This window comes from Equus asinus, chromosome 30 (assembly GCF_041296235.1).
Source record: "Equus asinus isolate D_3611 breed Donkey chromosome 30, EquAss-T2T_v2, whole genome shotgun sequence".
Lineage (NCBI taxonomy): Eukaryota > Metazoa > Chordata > Mammalia > Perissodactyla > Equidae > Equus > Equus asinus.
Genome location: NC_091819.1, coordinates 204,229 through 220,957, shown reverse-complemented (window position 1 = coordinate 220,957; position 16,729 = coordinate 204,229). Strand labels below are relative to the sequence as shown.

Below are 16,729 nucleotides of genomic sequence, written 5' to 3'. Positions count from 1 at the left end.
AGATGACATAGCATTCCACCCTTCCTGGAAGGTGAGGCTGCAGACCCAGTGACACAGACTCAAGAAGGAAGTCATCCCACAGACGGGAACAGATGGGGCCAGTCCGTGATTCCCAGGAGGCCCAGCCCTGACTGGCTGCTTGGGATGAGCCTGGGAGACACCCTTGCCCAGTTCTGGGAGTCTGCTTTTCCTTAGGCAGAGTGTCTGGAGGAACTCTGGGGGCAGGGTGTTGATGCCCCTCGTCAGGAGCACGTCAGGAGGGCAGCAGTGGGGAGACTGCCCCGCTGAGCCCAGAGCAAGAGCAGATGGGCCCCAGAGCATGCCCAGTAGAACTGGCCAAGGTTTGTTGTCCAGGGACCTGAATTATTGACTGGGGGCTGGAATGTACCCCAGACTTCTGTAATGATTCTGAAACTTTTAATTTGCAATAAATCAGACAAACTTAGCCCAAAGCAGTTGGAATAATAAAGTTCCTAGTGGAGTTCATGGTCTGTTCAAATTCCAGCTCCTGATACCTCCCCAGTGAATCCTTATGTAATCTCCATCCAAAATCTTTGTTCTCCATTCTCCACCCACCTTCTCCCTGCAGGAAGCCAGTCTTTGGAAGACAGCATCCCGTACAAAGAGAACCTGGCTCCTCTTCCTTTGCTCCTTCCTCCCTCCTTCACCCTCCAAGCTGTAGGAGGGGCCAGAATCCCCGCAGCCTGGAGGAATGAAGGGTGTGCCGAGGGGATGGCGTGTGAGGAGGTGGCTGAGTCCGACCCCAGTCCCCTGATTCAGTCACCTCCCACTTCCCTACAGCACCCCTGGTAATGGCACGAAATCCAGCTCTGCGCCCCTGCCCGCTGGCTGTGGGCTGAGCGCCAGGCACACGAGCATGCTCGGTCAATGGGAGGGAAGAGACAGAGGGCCAGGACTGTGACCCACGTCTGTGGCTGGATGCTCAGCGGGACTTCCTGCACGTCCCACAGGATTTCTGTGGAATCCGGTTTCACCCTGCCTGTGGACCAGGGCCAGCTTCCTTCGTCGCACGAGAAGAGCAGGGGCCTAGCGCCAGTGACCAGCGGCAAGGTGGCGCCTCCCCCTCTGAGCCCCACCTCTCCGTCCCCGGAGCCTCCGCCCTGGCGTGTCCGGAGCCCTCCCTCCACATCATCAGCCGTGCTCCTCCAGCACCCAGCCTTTATTCATTTTGTAAAAAAGGAAATCCAAATAAGTTAGCAAAAAAAAAAAAAAAAAAAAAATACAAAACAATGGCAAAACCACACGATGCTTAGTTAACAAAAGGAATCACCCCAAGACCCCTGCCCCCACCCCGCCTGTCCCTGGCAACTTAAGCACAGGGGACCTTGGTCAGATGGCAGCTTCACAAACAACACACAAAACAAAACAAAACAAAACATAAAACCACTGGAAGTTTCCGGATATTCACCGCAAAAGTTTGGCCCCCCAGGGACTTGGGAACAGAAGGCGTTCCTCCCCTTCTGCTCCCCCCGTCAGGGTGGGCCCAGCCCACCACTGGGTCAGGAGGAGACAGGACAGGAGATGTGCACAGCTGGTCCAGGAGGGACACTGTCTTCCTCTCACAGACTGTTTCCCTTGAGGGGGTGGAATTGGAGGCTGTATCCTGAGCAGAGGGAAGCTCCTGAGTCTGCCCCAGGGGGCACACACAAGGGGGCACCCTGGTCCCCACTTTGTCTCCCTGGAAACGGGATGCCCCCTGCTCTAAGGAGTCAGCTAAATAAGAGCATCCATTCCCTCTTGGGGTGGTGGGTTAACTCGCGTGGATGAGGAGGGGGCTGGTCTGGCCTTTGGCAGCCCCAGGGCTGGTGTCCTGGCATCAGGACAGCCTGGCTTAGGAGACCCCTGCTGCAGAAGTGGTGGCACTGTGGCCAGCTTCGGGGGCTCTCATGGACACCTGGCCTGGCAGACGATCTCAGTTGGGCATGGTTTCATCCGGGAAGGCCACAGACACATCCTGCACGGTGATGCTGTCCACAATGGAGGTGAGTGAGTGCAGGTTGTGGGCATCTGTAGGGTCAGCCGTGAGCAGATGATCTGTGAGGAGAAGGTGGGAGGACGTTATGTGGGGGTCTCAAGACCCAGCACAGAGGATGAGCCCTTTGGCGGGGGGGTGCAGGGTTTCCAGGACGGTTGGGTGAGCAAAACTCCCCAGCCCATGCCCTTCCCGGTAGCATTCCTGTGTGCATGTGCGTGCCTCCCCTGATCTCCCCTGGTGGCGTTAGGGTTTGGAAGCAGCCATTCCAGCTGGAGGTGGAGCCAGGATGGTGTATCCTGGTTGCCTGGAACTGCCCTTTGCTGGCCCGGGCTTGCAGCACTGACTCAGCAATTCCCAGGGACCCCTGGGGCAGGGACATTCTCCTCTCTGTGGAGAAGGTCAGCTGCCAGGCCCTAGCTGGGGAGCTGCAGAAGGCCTGGCCTCTCCTTAGCTGCTCAGGGCTTTGGGGAGGCATGGGGCCTCCCAACCCACCCTGCGAGCCCCAGGTTCAGCAGGTCCCTACAGAGGCCAGGGAAAAGGACTGGGGCAAGGAATAAGGTAAGAGCCACGACTGGGCCCAGAGGCAGGCTGAGGGACGGGAGCCGGGCCTGCCTCACTTACCCCCTGGGCTGGGGCCGAACTCCAGTGCGCTGCCCCACTCCGGGCTGCAGGAGGTGCTGTGGGCGCTGCAGTCACTGGGCACCTGCAAGACAGGGCGAAGGCCCAAGGTCAGGGCACAGCGCTCTTGGTGGTCTCTGTCCAGTCCCAGTGGGCAGAAGCACCTGTGGTGGGGTTGGCGGGTGGGCCACCGGCTACAGCCTGCCAGCCCGGCCACCCCCTGCCCCCCAATCTTCACAATCATCTCCTTTCATGCCCCTGCCTGACCACTCTGCTGGCCTCCGTCCTGGCAGTGGTTCTGCCCTCATAAGACACTATCATAAAGGGGTCTCCAGTTCTCCTGACCCTGGATGGGGTGAGGGAGGCAGAGGGACCAGCCCCACCAGGGTCACTGCTGTGCAGGCCTGCTGAGGTCCACAAGAGAGGCTGAGGGGTCTTCTCTCTGCCCTGCCACACCCAGGAGGGCTTTGGTGGGGGGGTGTGTGGCAAAGCCGTCTTCTCTTTTGGGCCCCAGGCCCAGGCCCTGCAATTCCTCAGCCCCACCAGGGCTGACTCTGGACTTGCTCCTTGGGTCCCTCCTTCAGTCCTCTGCCACCCACCTCCACATCTGCCTTTGTCTCGTCTGGAAAGGGCACAGGGACCCAGGAGGTCAGCGGGACAGCCAGCTCTGACAAAGGGTCCTACGGCCTCCTGAATTCCTGCCTGGCACCCGCCCCGGCCGGCCATCTGACCGAGCCCCACCATGGGGTCCCAAGGCCGCCCAGGGGCCTCCCTGTGCCCCCGGCCCGGGGCAGGTGGGTGGGCCTGCCACTTACCCCTGGCTGGGGCCCGCCCCCGCCCCGGTAGCGGAGGTCGCGCTCCTCCTGGTTGAGGGAGCTGAGCAGCGCCTGCAGGCGCTCGATGTACTGGATGGCGCTGCGCAGGATCTCCACCTTGGGCAGCCGCTGGTTGGGGTTCAGCAGGGTGCTCCTCTTCAGGGCCTCGAAGGCCTCGTTCACCTTCTTGAGCCGGCGCTTCTCCCTCAGCGTGGCCGCGCGCCGCCGGTCCACAGACACCGACTTCCTCTTACACACCTTGCACGCCCACGGCAGGCACTGGCCCGGGCAGTGCTCCGGGGTCCCCAGCCCCTTGTCTTCCAGGGGCCCTTGGGCCTCGGGGCTCAGGGCGAGCTCAGTCCGCTCGTAGCCCGGCGGCTCGAAGCCCTGGAGGTGGACGGGCAGGTAGTTTTCCCCGTCATAGAAGTGGGGCTCCTGGTAGAAGTAGGGCGACGTCTCATACAGCTCCATGGGGTCGGAGAAGACGTGTTCCTGCCACCAGCCCCCGAGCTCCTGCAGCCCCTCACGCCAACTGCTGGGTGCCATTTAAACCCTCCCGGCTGGCATGGAACCAGAGATAAATATAGCCAACGCCACGGAAACCTGAGCCCCTCTAAGCTGCTGCGCATCAAGAAGTTCACAGTGGATGAGGACTGGTGCCCCTTCCCTCTCCCCGCCCCACCCACCCAGTCAGGCTGCCCCGGCGGGCAGGCTCCTGTGCGCGGGCAGGGAGGCCGTCGGCTGTAATTCGATTAGTTTTCATTTCTCCACAGCCCCCGGGGGGCAGGGGAGGTGGGGGAGGACGTGCATTCTCCTCTCATCTGCTCCTTTCAATTACTCCTGGCTGGGCGGCCTGCCTGCCGCTCTCTCCTTGCTGGTCCAGAGGAAGCGGGGTGCGGGGCGGGAGGGACCAGGGAAGCGGTGGGTTGAGGCTGGAAGGGCCTTAAGGAGTCAGTTTATCCATCGCGCGCTGCTTCCTGACTGTATCAGGTGGATGAGACTGTTTGAAAGACGCTGCTTTCCATGCGGGGCCTGTGGGAGCCCAACGCGCAGGGGAAGGAGAGGGAACCTCACTGGGCAACGGGTCTCAACTTCTGGTCCCCAGAGCAGCTCTGACATCACCTCTCTGAGGTCTCATGTGACCTGGCATAAACTGAGGCAAGAGGAGTTTTTTGGTCTTGTTCTTTTTTGGCAGAGTCAGTGGCACTTTTCTCTTTAATGCAGCTGGTCAGGGTCCGAGCGGCCGACACGGCCCCTTCCCCGCAGGGTCAAGGTCTATCAAGCCCCAGCTGCTCCCTCTCTCACTCCGATCATTTATCTGTCCCCCTGTGTCACCTCCATGACTCTGTTTCCTGCCCCATTTGGACACCGGGACTTTCCTGACTCCTCACTGCGGGTGGGGTGGGAAGGAGAGAAAGCAGAGCCCATCAAACACGCAGTTCACGTCTCCCCGGTCCTCACCCACCTGGCTCGGTTGTCCTACGTCTTCCTGTCTGAGCCGTCAGCTTCACGCTATCCTGCGGGGCTCAGATGTCGGGGGGCGGGGGGGGGGACTACTTAATCTCCCGGCTTCTCCGTCCAGAGTCACCTCTCAGCAGGGGCTTGGGGTGCGAGCAGACGGAAGCACCCAGTGCCTCGGGCAGGCCTCAGAGACAGACCAGCAGCGAGCAGGGCTCAGGCTCCGGGCTGAAGGACTGCAGCCCTGCCCTCGAGGACCTCACCATCTAGTAGACCCCGAAGGTCACCTAGATCTACCCAAGCCCCTGTGCCTGAATCCTCTTCCCAGGAGGCCGTAGTCCAGCTTCTGCTGACCTCACAAGGCAGCCCGTCCCACCAATGTGCAGCTCTGGCCACAGGGACGCCTTCTGGGTTTTTTTTACCCAATAATTTACCTTACTAACCACCAAAGAGTGCCTCCCATGAGCTCCATACTCCAGTCACAGTAAATTCCCTGCTTTTTTTATTTTTAATTTTTAAAACAATTTTTAAAATTTTATTTTTATTTTTATTAATTGAGTTCATTATGGTTTGCATCACTGGGAAGCCTCTGGGTTTGCAATCTGCTCCATCTTTTTTCCTGTGGTCCCAGTTTTTTCTCGAGGACGCTGTGGACTCATAGGACAGGTGGGACTGATGTTATAAGCTCCAGCCAGTGGCAAGGACACTGAGAGGAAGAGGAGCAGGGCTGGGGATCTGGGAAGACTTCCCGGGGGAGGTGAGATCTGAATGGAGCTTGAAGGACTGCTTTCCTTCCTCTCTTGTCCACGGTGAAGAGGCAGGAGATGCTGGTGTCCTTTTGGGGTAGGAGACAGGGACGATGAGGGACATAGCTGGACAATAAAAACCTGAGTGTGTGAAGGGGAGCAGTGAGGTCTTAAAGTGATTCTTGGCCTCACCCGTGTGATAGAAGTGGCGGCTCGGGGGCTGTGGGTTCTGAACCCCAACCAGCTGGACTGAAGAAGAATCTCTATTCCAACACACCCCCACTGGGAAAAAAACACTTTGCCTCAGTTTACACTGTTGTCCTATGAGCCCTGAGATTAGGAGTGATGTTGAAGTCACGGTGGAAACCCAGAAATTGCATCGTTTTGTCCTTTGGGTCCAATCTGTTTTACGAGGTCCACGTCCTCTAAAACTGGAAGCTGGAGAACTGGGCTTGTTCTGTGCTGATTTTCAGGGTCTTCCTGTCTGTTGGCCAGCACGGACGCTGATGGGAATGTTAAATTACATACAGTGCGCGAGAGAGTTGTTGAAATTCAACAGTAAACACGGGGGCCGAGATCAAATGCAAATGAGCAGGTCCATCAGACGAGTGTTTCAGGAGATTATAGAAAGTCAGGACCACCGTGGCTGGGGTCTATGGAGGAGGAAGGCGTGGGGCGGGGGCTTGGAGAACAAGCAGGATTCGGGGGAGAGGGGCAGGGGCCTCGGGGGACAGGTTTGCGTGGTGCTCAGGTTCAGGTAAGTGGGTGATGGAACAAGCCTGCAAAGATCGGGGTGCCCACCTGGGCATGGAGGCAGGCAGACCACACGTAAGAGCTGACAAGAGTCCAGGAATGAGGTGCTGAGGGTCCCAACAACCCACTCAGAGGCCAGAGGATGGACCTGGCCGTGAGAGGACGCAGGTTTCACCTGGCAGAGGGACGGTGCGTGCATGGTGTGCACGTGTGATACGGAAATGGCGGTTCTACTAATGAAGGGGCGCCCGGCACGTGGAAACACCCAGTAAATATGAATCCCTTCCCTTGCTTCGTGTCCTCTTCACTCCTGGCTTCTCCTCAGGCCATTTCCCTCACTGTCCTCATAGCCTCCCGGGGACCAGGACAGCAGGAATAGGGGAACCCGGCCACACCCCCGCCCCGTGTGTATAATTTATTCAGTCACTGTTTCAATCCAGACACACGTGTTGCGCACCTTGTGCTGGGTGCCAGGTCACTGACGTGAACGAGATGTCATCTCCGGATGAGTGAGGAAGATGTGCCTGGTCACCCAGCCGGATGGGAGGTGTTAGGGGATGTGCGAGCAGGCCAGAGAACATGCTACGATTATGCAGAGAAGGGACTCATTCCTTCTCTCCTTCTCCTGCTGAGCTGTCTCCTGAGAGCCAGCTCTGTGTCAAGCCCTGGCCGCTGGACCTGGGCCGGCCATGAGTGGGCTCAGCCCTGCCCTCGGGTTGGGTGGGTTTGGCCCTGCTTCCTTGTGATTTTTGCCTCTGACTGGACCTGAGACCTGGGCTGGGAGGTTAGGGTGACCTTGTGTGTCTGGGTTTCAATGACTCCCTGTCTGTATCCGTGCTCGAGCACGTCTGTCTGAGTAAGTGGACTGGGGACTGTGTTAGGGCCCAGCGTTGGGGCACAGACCCTCTCAGGACCAGGAAGATGGGGTGGCCCAGGTGTCTCTGACCTCTCAAATCCCCGAAGGGGGGACTGTCCCTCTACACACCGTGTTGTGCTCCCCTCTCAGAGCCGAGCTGTGGGGCAGCCGTGTCTGAAGGCTGGCCTCTTTCCCCGCACACTCCGCCCCGCGCAGGCTGCCCTGATGGACGGCAACACATTGGTGCCAGCACAGAACAGCCTTTGTGCTCCACCACCAGCGGCGACCCGTCAGCTCCCAGCTGACAGCAGGGCGTCCTGCCCTAATCCCCACCCCTGCCGGCTGGGCACAGGGGGCCCCTGACCGATGGCCTCCTCCTCCTGCTCCCTCCAGAGGAAACCCTTGCCCCCGGAGCTGGGGCTCCGGGCCAGGCTGCTGGCCTCCCACCCCGCTGTCTCCACCTGATTCTATTTGCATGCCGGGCTGCTCTCATTTGCATGGTGGTGGCTGTATTTCAAATGCTCAGAAATCCCCGTCACCTGCTCCTGGCCCCTTCCTTCCTCCTCTGCTCCACACCCAGTCCCAGCTCTCTGACTCCCAGCATCTTCCAGTTCTAGCTGACCTGAAGGTGGGCTGACCTGGGCTGCCAGGTTGCTGGGCTAACATCAAAGCAAGTTTCCCATTCTGGAGTCTCCTGTGCCTGGGAACTGACTAGCAGGAAAGAGGAGCGTCCAGGAGGGTGGGAGCCTCCGGCTTCTCCAGATGGGCCCCACCTTTCGTTTTCCTAGGCTGGGTCTCTGGGGGTTATGGATGAGACCAGGTGGGGGTTGGGTGACGGGCATGCGTGTGCCTTTCGGTAAGACCTAGATGGGTGAACACGGTATGCAAATCACATGGATTATTCGTGCGGCAGTGGCTCTGCGCAGGGTGAGAACAGATGACAGAATCTGCCTGCCAGAGTAGAAAGTAGTCTAAGGAAGAGCTAGTCTACCTTCTTCCTTCTATGTACCAGGAAACAGGCCCAGAGAAGGGGAGTAACTTGCCCAAAGGCGCACAGAGCACTGGGTCAGAGTGTGAAGGGAGTGGCTGCCTGCTCTGGGGCCTTGGGGCTGAATCCAGGTGCCTCCTCTCGCTCCCTGAGGCTGACGGGTGCAGGAGGGTCTGCAAGTGAGGCTTGCTTCCCAGGTGAGGCTGGGGCCACAGGTGGAGTGGCTGGAGGTGCTCGGGGCTTTGAAGGGAGAGTTCAGGGAGAAGTCGTGACTGAGAGGTGAAGAGACAAGAGTGGTGAGACAGGAGGCTGGGGAGGTGGGATGTCTGAGGGTTGGAGTCAGGAGGAGAGGTCTGGAGGCAGACAGTAGCCCAGGCTGAGAGGTGAGGGGCAGTCGGGGGGGCCCCAGGCCTCCGGAGGCCACACGTTGTTTCCATTGAGGACTGAGCATCGGGTAACCACTGGGAAATCCGTCTGCGCCTGGAATCTGGAGCTCAGAGCCAGGCTCATTCATCAAGAATCTCTTGGCCTCCGGGTGGGGGAAGGTGCCGGCCTGGAGGCGGAAGGGATGGGTCCTCGGGGAGTGGGGGTCACGGGGAGGTGAGTGGTGGACACAAAGCACAGAGCTGGGTTTAAAAATAACCAGACCAGGGCTCAGTGGTGTGTGGCACTGTAAACCTGGGGGCCTCTGGAAATATGGGTAAGGGTTCCTTAAGAGTGTTCCGTGTTCCTAAGAGAGCTGGGCCTTCAGCCCCTGATTAGGACAACCCTGTCAGGAAGCTATGGGCAAGAAATGACATGTTGCTGTCACTTCTCCTCTCTGGCTCTCAGTTTCCCCATTTGTAAGTCGAGTTGCTGGACTGCATGATCCCAATGACTCTGTGAGAGGGACCTTCCTCCGTGCCCCCCTCCCTGCCCCCCTCCCTGCCCGCCCCCTGCGCTGCCCGCTCTTGGGCTCAGGAGCTCGCATGCCGCTCCACCCTCCCGCTCCCTGGCCAGCTTCTATTCCTGCCTCTTTGACAAGTTGTGACATATTTGGGAGCAGCTGCTGCCTGGGTGGAGATGCCTTGGCTTTTCTCCTGGCTCTGTCCTCTCCTCCCCAGGACCTCTCCCAACAGCCACCCCTCCCCAGAATGTGCTGTGAAGACCCTCCCTGCATTCCTTGCTCTGGAACTCAGCCCACCAGCTTTTCCTAGGCTCCTTTGGGGGGCCCAGGCTCTAGATGGACACAAAGGGAGCCTCCTGGGAGAGAACGTCAGGTGGCTGGCATGGGGATGGGCTCTCTTCTGCCAAATCCCACACCGTGTGATTTGAGGCAAGTCTCCTCCCGCTCTGGACTTCATTTTCCTATTTTGAAAATGGGGTGATGAATAATGTCTTCCCACCAACTGTGAGTAGTTTTGCCACCTATTAGCTGTAGAGACTTGGGGACTCTCCTGTGCCATCGATCTCATTACTCTTGTCTTCTCTAGGACTTCATTCCATCGTCCCTCTTCTTCTCAAGTATCTTCAACTTCTCCCTCTCTGCTGGCCTTTCCTCTGAGCCCATAAACATGCTGAAGTCTCTCCCACCCCAAAATCCCTTTCTTTTCCACGTAGCCCCTTCAGCGACGGCCCTGTCACCTACCTTCCCTTCTTCACCAAGTTTCTAGAAAGGGGACATTACACTCACTCTTCCACTTCACATTCACCTCCATTCACTTATCTCCTCCTGGGCTTCCACCTTCGCTGGGACCCTACAGCTGCCGATCCTAAGGTCACCAGACACCCACATCAGGAGATTTCTGTTTCGATCGTACCTGACTGGTCTATATCATTGGACAACGTTGGCCACCCTGTCCTTCAGACTTGGCTTCCTCAGCTTTTGTGACCCTCTGGTTCTTCTCACCATTCCTCCTCTCTTCTGTCTTCCCCTCCGCTCCTCTTCTGCCTCTTCACAAGCTTCTCCTCCGCCTCCCTTCAAGAGGGATCTTCTATTCTCAGTCCTCTTCTCTACAGTCTCCCTGGGCAACCTCATTCCCCCACCGGGGTTTCAGCTACCACGTGTATGAACACTTGGTAAATGTTAGCTGCTCTTGACTGCTCTGTATTGATGACTCCAAAGTCTGTGCTCCAGCCTTGGTCTCTTCTCTGAGCTGCAGATCACATGTCCAAATTATGGTAGATCTCTCCACGTGTGTCTTGCATGCTCCTAAAGTAAATGTGTGTGATACAGAATCCACTCACTCTCCTCCCCATTCCAATATTCTCTCTATTGCTCACTGGCGCCACCATCCACCCAGTAATCCCTTTCCATCTCTTATCCGTCCACATCCGATCATTCAAAAAGCCTGTCAGTCCGTCTTCCCTCTCCATCTCAACAGTTCCTGGACTCACACAGGGCCGGGAATTGTTGGAGTGCCCACTCGCCAGAGTGACAGCTTCACAAAAGGGTCACATCCTAGCAGGAAGGGGAAGGCTACTCTAGATCTCCTTTTAATGAGTTTAGACAGGCCCTAAAAGGATCAAACTGATTTAACTGCCTGCCAGAACAAGGTCCAACGCTTTAAAGGAATATGATGAAATTCAATACTCAGTTATGTAAAATTCACAATGTCAGGTCTCCAATCAAAAATCAGTAGACAGCAAAGAAGCAGAAAAAATGTGACCCATAATCAGGAGAAAAATAAATCAATTGAAATAGACCTAGAAATGACAGAGATGATAGAATTAGCAGACAGGACTGTTACAAGAGCTATTATAAGTATGCTCAGCATGCATAAAGATTTGAAGACAAACATAAACACAATGAGGAGAGAAATAGAAGATACAGAAAGGAATCGAAACTTCATGGGACAGGATTATGTATCAGTCTGCCTTGGCTGCCATAACAAAATCCCATAGACTGGATGCCTCAAACACAGAAATTTACTTCTCACAGTTCTGGAAGCTGGGAGTCTGAGACCAGGGGCCAGCACAGTTGGGTTCTGCAGAGAGCTCCCTTCCTGGCTGCAGATGTGTGCTGCTTGCTGTGCACTCACAAGGCCTTTCCTCTGTGCATGTGCAGAGAGAGAGAGAAGGAGAGGGAGAGAGAGGGAGGGAGAGAGGGGGAGGGAGAGATCAAGCTCTCTGGTGTCTCTTCTTATAAGGATAATAATCCCACCAGACCAGGCTCCCACCCTCATGACCTAATTACCGCCCCATAGCCGCACCTTCAATTACTGTCACGTTGGAGGTCAGGGCTTCAACATACGAATTTTGGGGGGGACACAAACATTCAGTCCTCAACAGATTAATAGCAGATTAGACATTGCAGGAAACAGTTCACTGAATTTGAATATAAAGCAATAGACACTACCCAAAATAAAACAGAGAAAAAAACGTATATATAACAAAGAGCTTCACTGACCTGTGGGACAATATCAAGTGGACTAACATACATGTAATTGAAGTCCCAGGAAGGGGCAGAAAAAGATTAGAAGAAATAATGGCTACAAATTTTCCAAATGTGATGAAAACTCTAAACTCATGAATCTCAGTCATTTAATGAACCCCAAAAGAATAAAACAGAAAGAAAACCACACCAAGGCCTATCATAATCAAATTTCTGAAAACCAGTGATAAAGAGAAAATTTTAAAAGTCAGAGAAAAAGAGGCACACTATATATAAAGGGACGAAGGTAAAAAAGTCTGCTGATTTATCATCAGACACCACGAAGGCCAGAAGACAACAGAACAACATCCGTAAGGGGCTGAAAGAAAAGAAAACTGGTCAACCGAGAATTTTATACCCAACAAAAATATCTTTCAAGAATGAAGGTGAATTAAAGATTTTTTCAGATAAAGGTAAGCTAGCAGAATTTATCACCAGCAGATATTCACTGGGATAATTGTTAAAGGAAGTTCTTTTTTAAAGATTTTATTTTTCCTTTTTCTCCCCAAAGCCCTCCAGTACATAGTTGTGTATTTTTTAGTTGTAGGTCCTTCCAGTTGTGGCATGTGGGACACTGCCTCAGCATGGCCTGATGAGCGGTGCCACGTCTGCACCCAGGATCCGAACTGGTGAAACCCTGGGCCACCAAAGCGGAGCGCGAGAACTTAACCACCGGCCACAGGGTCAGCCTCTAAAGGAAGTTCTTTAGGGAGAAGGAGAATGATGCAGAATGAACACTTGGCTCTACATAAAGGAATGAAGAGTGTCAGAAGTGGTAAACACGAGTAAATACAAAAAGACCTCCCTTCGTTTTTAAATTTCTTTAAAATATAGTTGCCTGTTTAAAGCAAAAATAATAATGTGGTGTAGGGTTTATAACACAAAAATAAAACGTATGACAACAATAGCAGAGAGAATTGGAGGTGAGAAGCAAGTTTACTGTTGTGAGATTCTCAGGTTATATGTGGAGTAGCGTAATATTGTTTGAGAATAGACTGTGATCAGTTAAATGTGCATATTGTTAACACTAGAGCAACTACTAAAATATAAACTGTAGAGCCATAGCTAATAAACCAATACTGGAGATAAGTTGGAATATCAAAAAATGCTAAGTTAATTTAGAAGAAGACAGGAAAAGAGGTAAAAAGGAGCAAAGAACAGACGGGACAAATTGAAAACAATAAGTAAGATTTACACCCAACTGTATCTATACCTGCAGTAGATATAAACAGTTGGGCTGGATAAAAAAGCAAGATCCAACTTTAGCTGTCTACGAGAAACTAAGCTGACACATAAAGACACAGATAGGTTGAGAATAAAATGACGGAAAAAGAGCATGCAGACACTGATCATAAGAATCCTGGAGTGGCTCCATTAGCATCAAAAAAGTCGATCTCAGAAGAAGAAATATTGGTAGGGAGAAAGAGAGATTTTACATAATGATAAAGGGGTCCATTCCTCAATAAGACATATTAATCTTAAATGTATATGCACCTAATAACAGACTTTCAAAATACACGAAACAAAAACTGATAAAACTGAGGGGAGAAATAGAGCCAAAATTTTAGCTAGCGATTTCAAAAATCCTCTCTCAGTAATGCACAGAACAAGTAAATAAAATCAATATGGAAAGAGAAGACTGGAACAACTCTATCCATCACTTCTGCCAGTTGACATCTGTGGGCCATTCTGCCCAACAACGAGTGCACATGGCACGTCCACTGAGATAGACCATGTGCTGGGGCACAGAGCAAGTCTCCACAAATTTTAAAATACTGATCATAAAGAGCATGTGCTCTGACCAAAGTGGAGTTAAATTAGAAATCAATAACAGAAATTTCTAGAAAATCCCGAAACATTTGGAAATTAAACTTTTAAAAACCCAGGGATCATTGCTCATTGAACCCTTTCTGCCAGGCCCTATGCTAGGTGCTAGATGAACCATAACTCGTTTAATCCTCACAATGATCCTGTCGGGTAATTACCATCATCACCATCTGGCAGATGAGGACACACAGCTGAGAGAGGGTAGGCAGCTGGTAAGTTGTAAAGCTAGGACCAGAGACTCAGATGTCTCACACCCAAGCCCGGCTCACGATCAGCACCTCACTCAATGGTCCACTAGCTGCAGCCTTTGAGGTGGGCGCCCCCAGGAGAGCTGTGCCGGGAGAGCCCCGTGGGGCCTGGGCAGGGGGTGTGTGCTGAGCTTTTCTTGCCTCCGCATGGGCTCCCATCCCTAGTCTCCCCCCAGGCCTGGTGCTCCAGAGCCTTCCCTGGGGAGAGTCTCTAGCGATGTTTGCTTATCTTCTCCTCCACCCACACGCCCTTGTTTGGGGCCCCTCTGCCCCCTGCCAGCTCTCGCCATGGCGGGCTCATGGGCCTTTCTCAGGGGATGGTCTAGACTCTTCACGAACCTTCCTCCTTGAGGGGCCCGCCTCCACTGCCCTCACTCCTGACTCCCCATCCTGATCTCAGCATGCCTGCTGTCTGCCCCAGGGCTCTCTGGACCCCTATTCCTGGGCCCTGAGCTCCAAGCAAGACCTGAGACACTGTGCTCTTCAGGCAGCCTTCTCGGACCAGACCCGCTGTCACTGGTCCCCTGGAATGCACGGTAAACAGAGTGTCCCCAGACTGCGCCGCCCCGCCCAATGGCTCGCTTTTTCTTGCGAGACCCTTGAGTTAGACTTGCCTGGGTTTTAATCCTGGCGTTATCACTTTCTAGCTTTGTGATCTTGTGTAAGGGGCTTGACCTCTCTGTGCCTCCATTTGTTTGTCCTTTTGATAAGGATGAAAATAGGACCTGTTTCACAGAGCTGTTGATTCAGTTAATGAATCGTGTTTATAAGTGCTTGTTACATGGCGTGGACTCGACAAGCTTTAGCTCTGCGATTGTCACCAAACCTATGGTCTCCCGTCCTCGTCTCCTCTTTCAGGGCAGGAGGGTTTCTTCTCCCACTCTGTCATCCTAGGGGCTCTCTGGGGAGAGGGGCTGCCTCTTCCCTGAAGAGAGGGGGCTCCCTGAGGGCAGAGCAGGGTCTCTCCCATCAGACACATGCTGGGCCTGTGCCCTCAGGCCCTGAATTCCCTTCTTTGCCTGCCCCTGAGTGCTCAGGGCAGCGAGGTGACCCTGGGCGGTGAGGATGTCATGGGGAGGGGCCCTCGTGAGGGAGCCATCGGGTCCTACCCAGGGCAAGGTGGCCCCCAGAGAGAGCTGGGCAACGCCAGGAATGAGGCCACAAGGCAGCCTCCAAGGGCCACTTCCACCCTCAGGAAGAGGCAAGCTGGGAGTTCTCCCGGGACCCTCTGCCCATGCCCACCATTCTGAGGACATCAGCCCTCCATGTGGTCTTACGCCTTTCTCTCCTTGGAAGACAGGAGACGCAGGATGGCATGGGGCAGAGAGCAGACCGAGACGGTATGGAATCCCAGCTCTGCCGCTTGCTGGTTGTGTGACCTTTTATTTATTTAGTATCTTGGAACCCTCATTTCCTCATAGGCAAATGGTAATTAGAAGACCTGTTTCTTTGGGCATACCATGTGTTCAATGAATGCTTGTTGAATGAATGAATGCATATCCGTTTCCTTTCTTTGAGGGGTTAGGAGTGGGATAGCCAGCCCCATCTCCAGGTTGAATTCCAGCATCTGCGGCTGAACGGGTCCTTGGGTGACATTTCCTTCACTCCCAGCCTCTAATCCGTCCCAGGAACACACTTAAACAAGCTCCCAAAACGGAACCGTGGGTAATGCATTCCCGTGCCTTGGCCATGAGGAAATCCTCTAACCTCACTTTGCCCTCCCCACCCATCCCGATGGCTCGTCGTTGGCTCTTTCTGCAGCGGGGACTAGGAATGCTGTGTACTCTTGGGTCGAGAGTCAGGACATCTGGATTCTAGTTCCAGCTCTACCATCAACCCCATGTGACCTGGAGAAATGGAAGCCAGTGCTTGCCGAGCCTCCTCGGAGCTCTGGCCACCGTGCTGAGGGTCTGCGCATCGCCTGCCTTGTTTCTCACAAGTCTGTGGAGTGGTGATGGGCTTTTAGTGGCGACTCTCTGTTTTACAAGGGAGAAACCTGAGGCTCAGAGAAGTTAAGGAACTTGCTCCAAATCACACAGCTTTTTACGTGCTGAGTTCCAGTCTCTGCCTCCATAGTCTCTTTCCATGTTCTATGCTGACGGCTCTAGGGGCCTCAGTTTCCCGACCTGTAAAATGAAGGCACTGGACTCAGCGCTCTGGAAGGTCCCTTCCAGCTTTGGCATTTTGTCACTACCTGCTCAAGGCCCCTGGAAGGATCTTAGGAAATTGTGCTCAGAGTCCCGGCTTGGCTTCCCAGCCCTCCTGTCCTGTTTATCCTTCCCCGGCTCCCCTCACCGTCCTCTCCTCTGCGTGTCTCCCCGGAGCGGGCCAGCTCCATGTGCCGTGTCCTGCAGAGTGGGCTGTGGGAACTGCGTCCGGCCCCAGATCCCGGGGCCCGAGCCCCACTGCCTGTCCACACTCCCTCTCTGCAGGGCTCCGGCCAGCCCGAGGCAGGACCGTTTGCTTTTCTGCGTCTGAACGCAGATGGCTCCTGGTGGTGGGGTGGGGTTGGGTGCACTTGCTTCCAAGCCGGGAATTCTCCTCAGCAGGCTGTCTCCATTCCGAAAGTGCACAGCCTGGAGTTCCCCCAGCTGACATTCCTGACACACATCCTCCATGGCCTCACCCCACCCGGCTCCCCGCAGTGGAGACAACTCTGACTTCAGATTTCTGCGTGGTTCCCTCAGCCTGTGGCTCAGGCACCAGCCCTTCCCCTTCCTGGCCCTCTCCACCCCGTCTCTCAGTGGGGATGCCACCCACCCCATCTCCCAGTGGGGCTGCTTTCACAACCCTGTGTCCAGGCTTCCAAGGCTCCCGTTGCCTGTTTCTCCTCTTTCTTGGCTGTGACCAGATTTCTGGAAGGGACTGTTTCCATTGCTTGGCTAGTGAGGCTCTCACACTTGTTGGTCCAGGTTGAGGAGCAATGTTTTCTTGGATTCCTGAGCCCAGAAGCAGCTGCATTCTCCAGCTCGTGTCAGGTGTGGTAGGGGTTGCATGGCCAGGGGAAGTACC

The 16,729-nt window shown here is 54.6% G+C and overlaps 1 protein-coding gene and 1 long non-coding RNA gene across 3 annotated transcripts; one reads left to right on the top strand and one right to left on the bottom strand.

Moving 5' to 3' along the window:
• Window positions 1-1,168: 1,168 nt before the first annotated feature.
• Window positions 1,169-4,105, bottom strand: MYOG (myogenin). The gene is made up of 3 exons (XM_014855253.3): window positions 3,430-4,105; window positions 2,618-2,699; window positions 1,169-2,055 (listed from the first exon to the last, which is right to left on the bottom strand). Exons 1-3 carry the CDS (start codon window positions 3,973-3,975, stop codon window positions 1,934-1,936), a joined length of 750 nt encoding a protein of 249 aa, XP_014710739.1. The 5' UTR covers window positions 3,976-4,105; the 3' UTR covers window positions 1,169-1,933.
• Window positions 4,106-4,354: 249 nt separating this feature from the next.
• Window positions 4,355-12,447, top strand: LOC139042566 (uncharacterized). Of its 2 annotated transcripts, XR_011499425.1 has the most exons (3): window positions 6,352-8,427; window positions 11,918-12,055; window positions 12,184-12,447. It is a non-coding gene; the product is annotated as an uncharacterized lncRNA (long non-coding RNA). The 2 variants fall into 2 exon arrangements; XR_011499426.1 differs by lacking the exon at window positions 11,918-12,055 and having other exon boundaries at window positions 4,355-8,427.
• The last annotated feature ends 4,282 nt before the right edge of the window (window positions 12,448-16,729 follow it).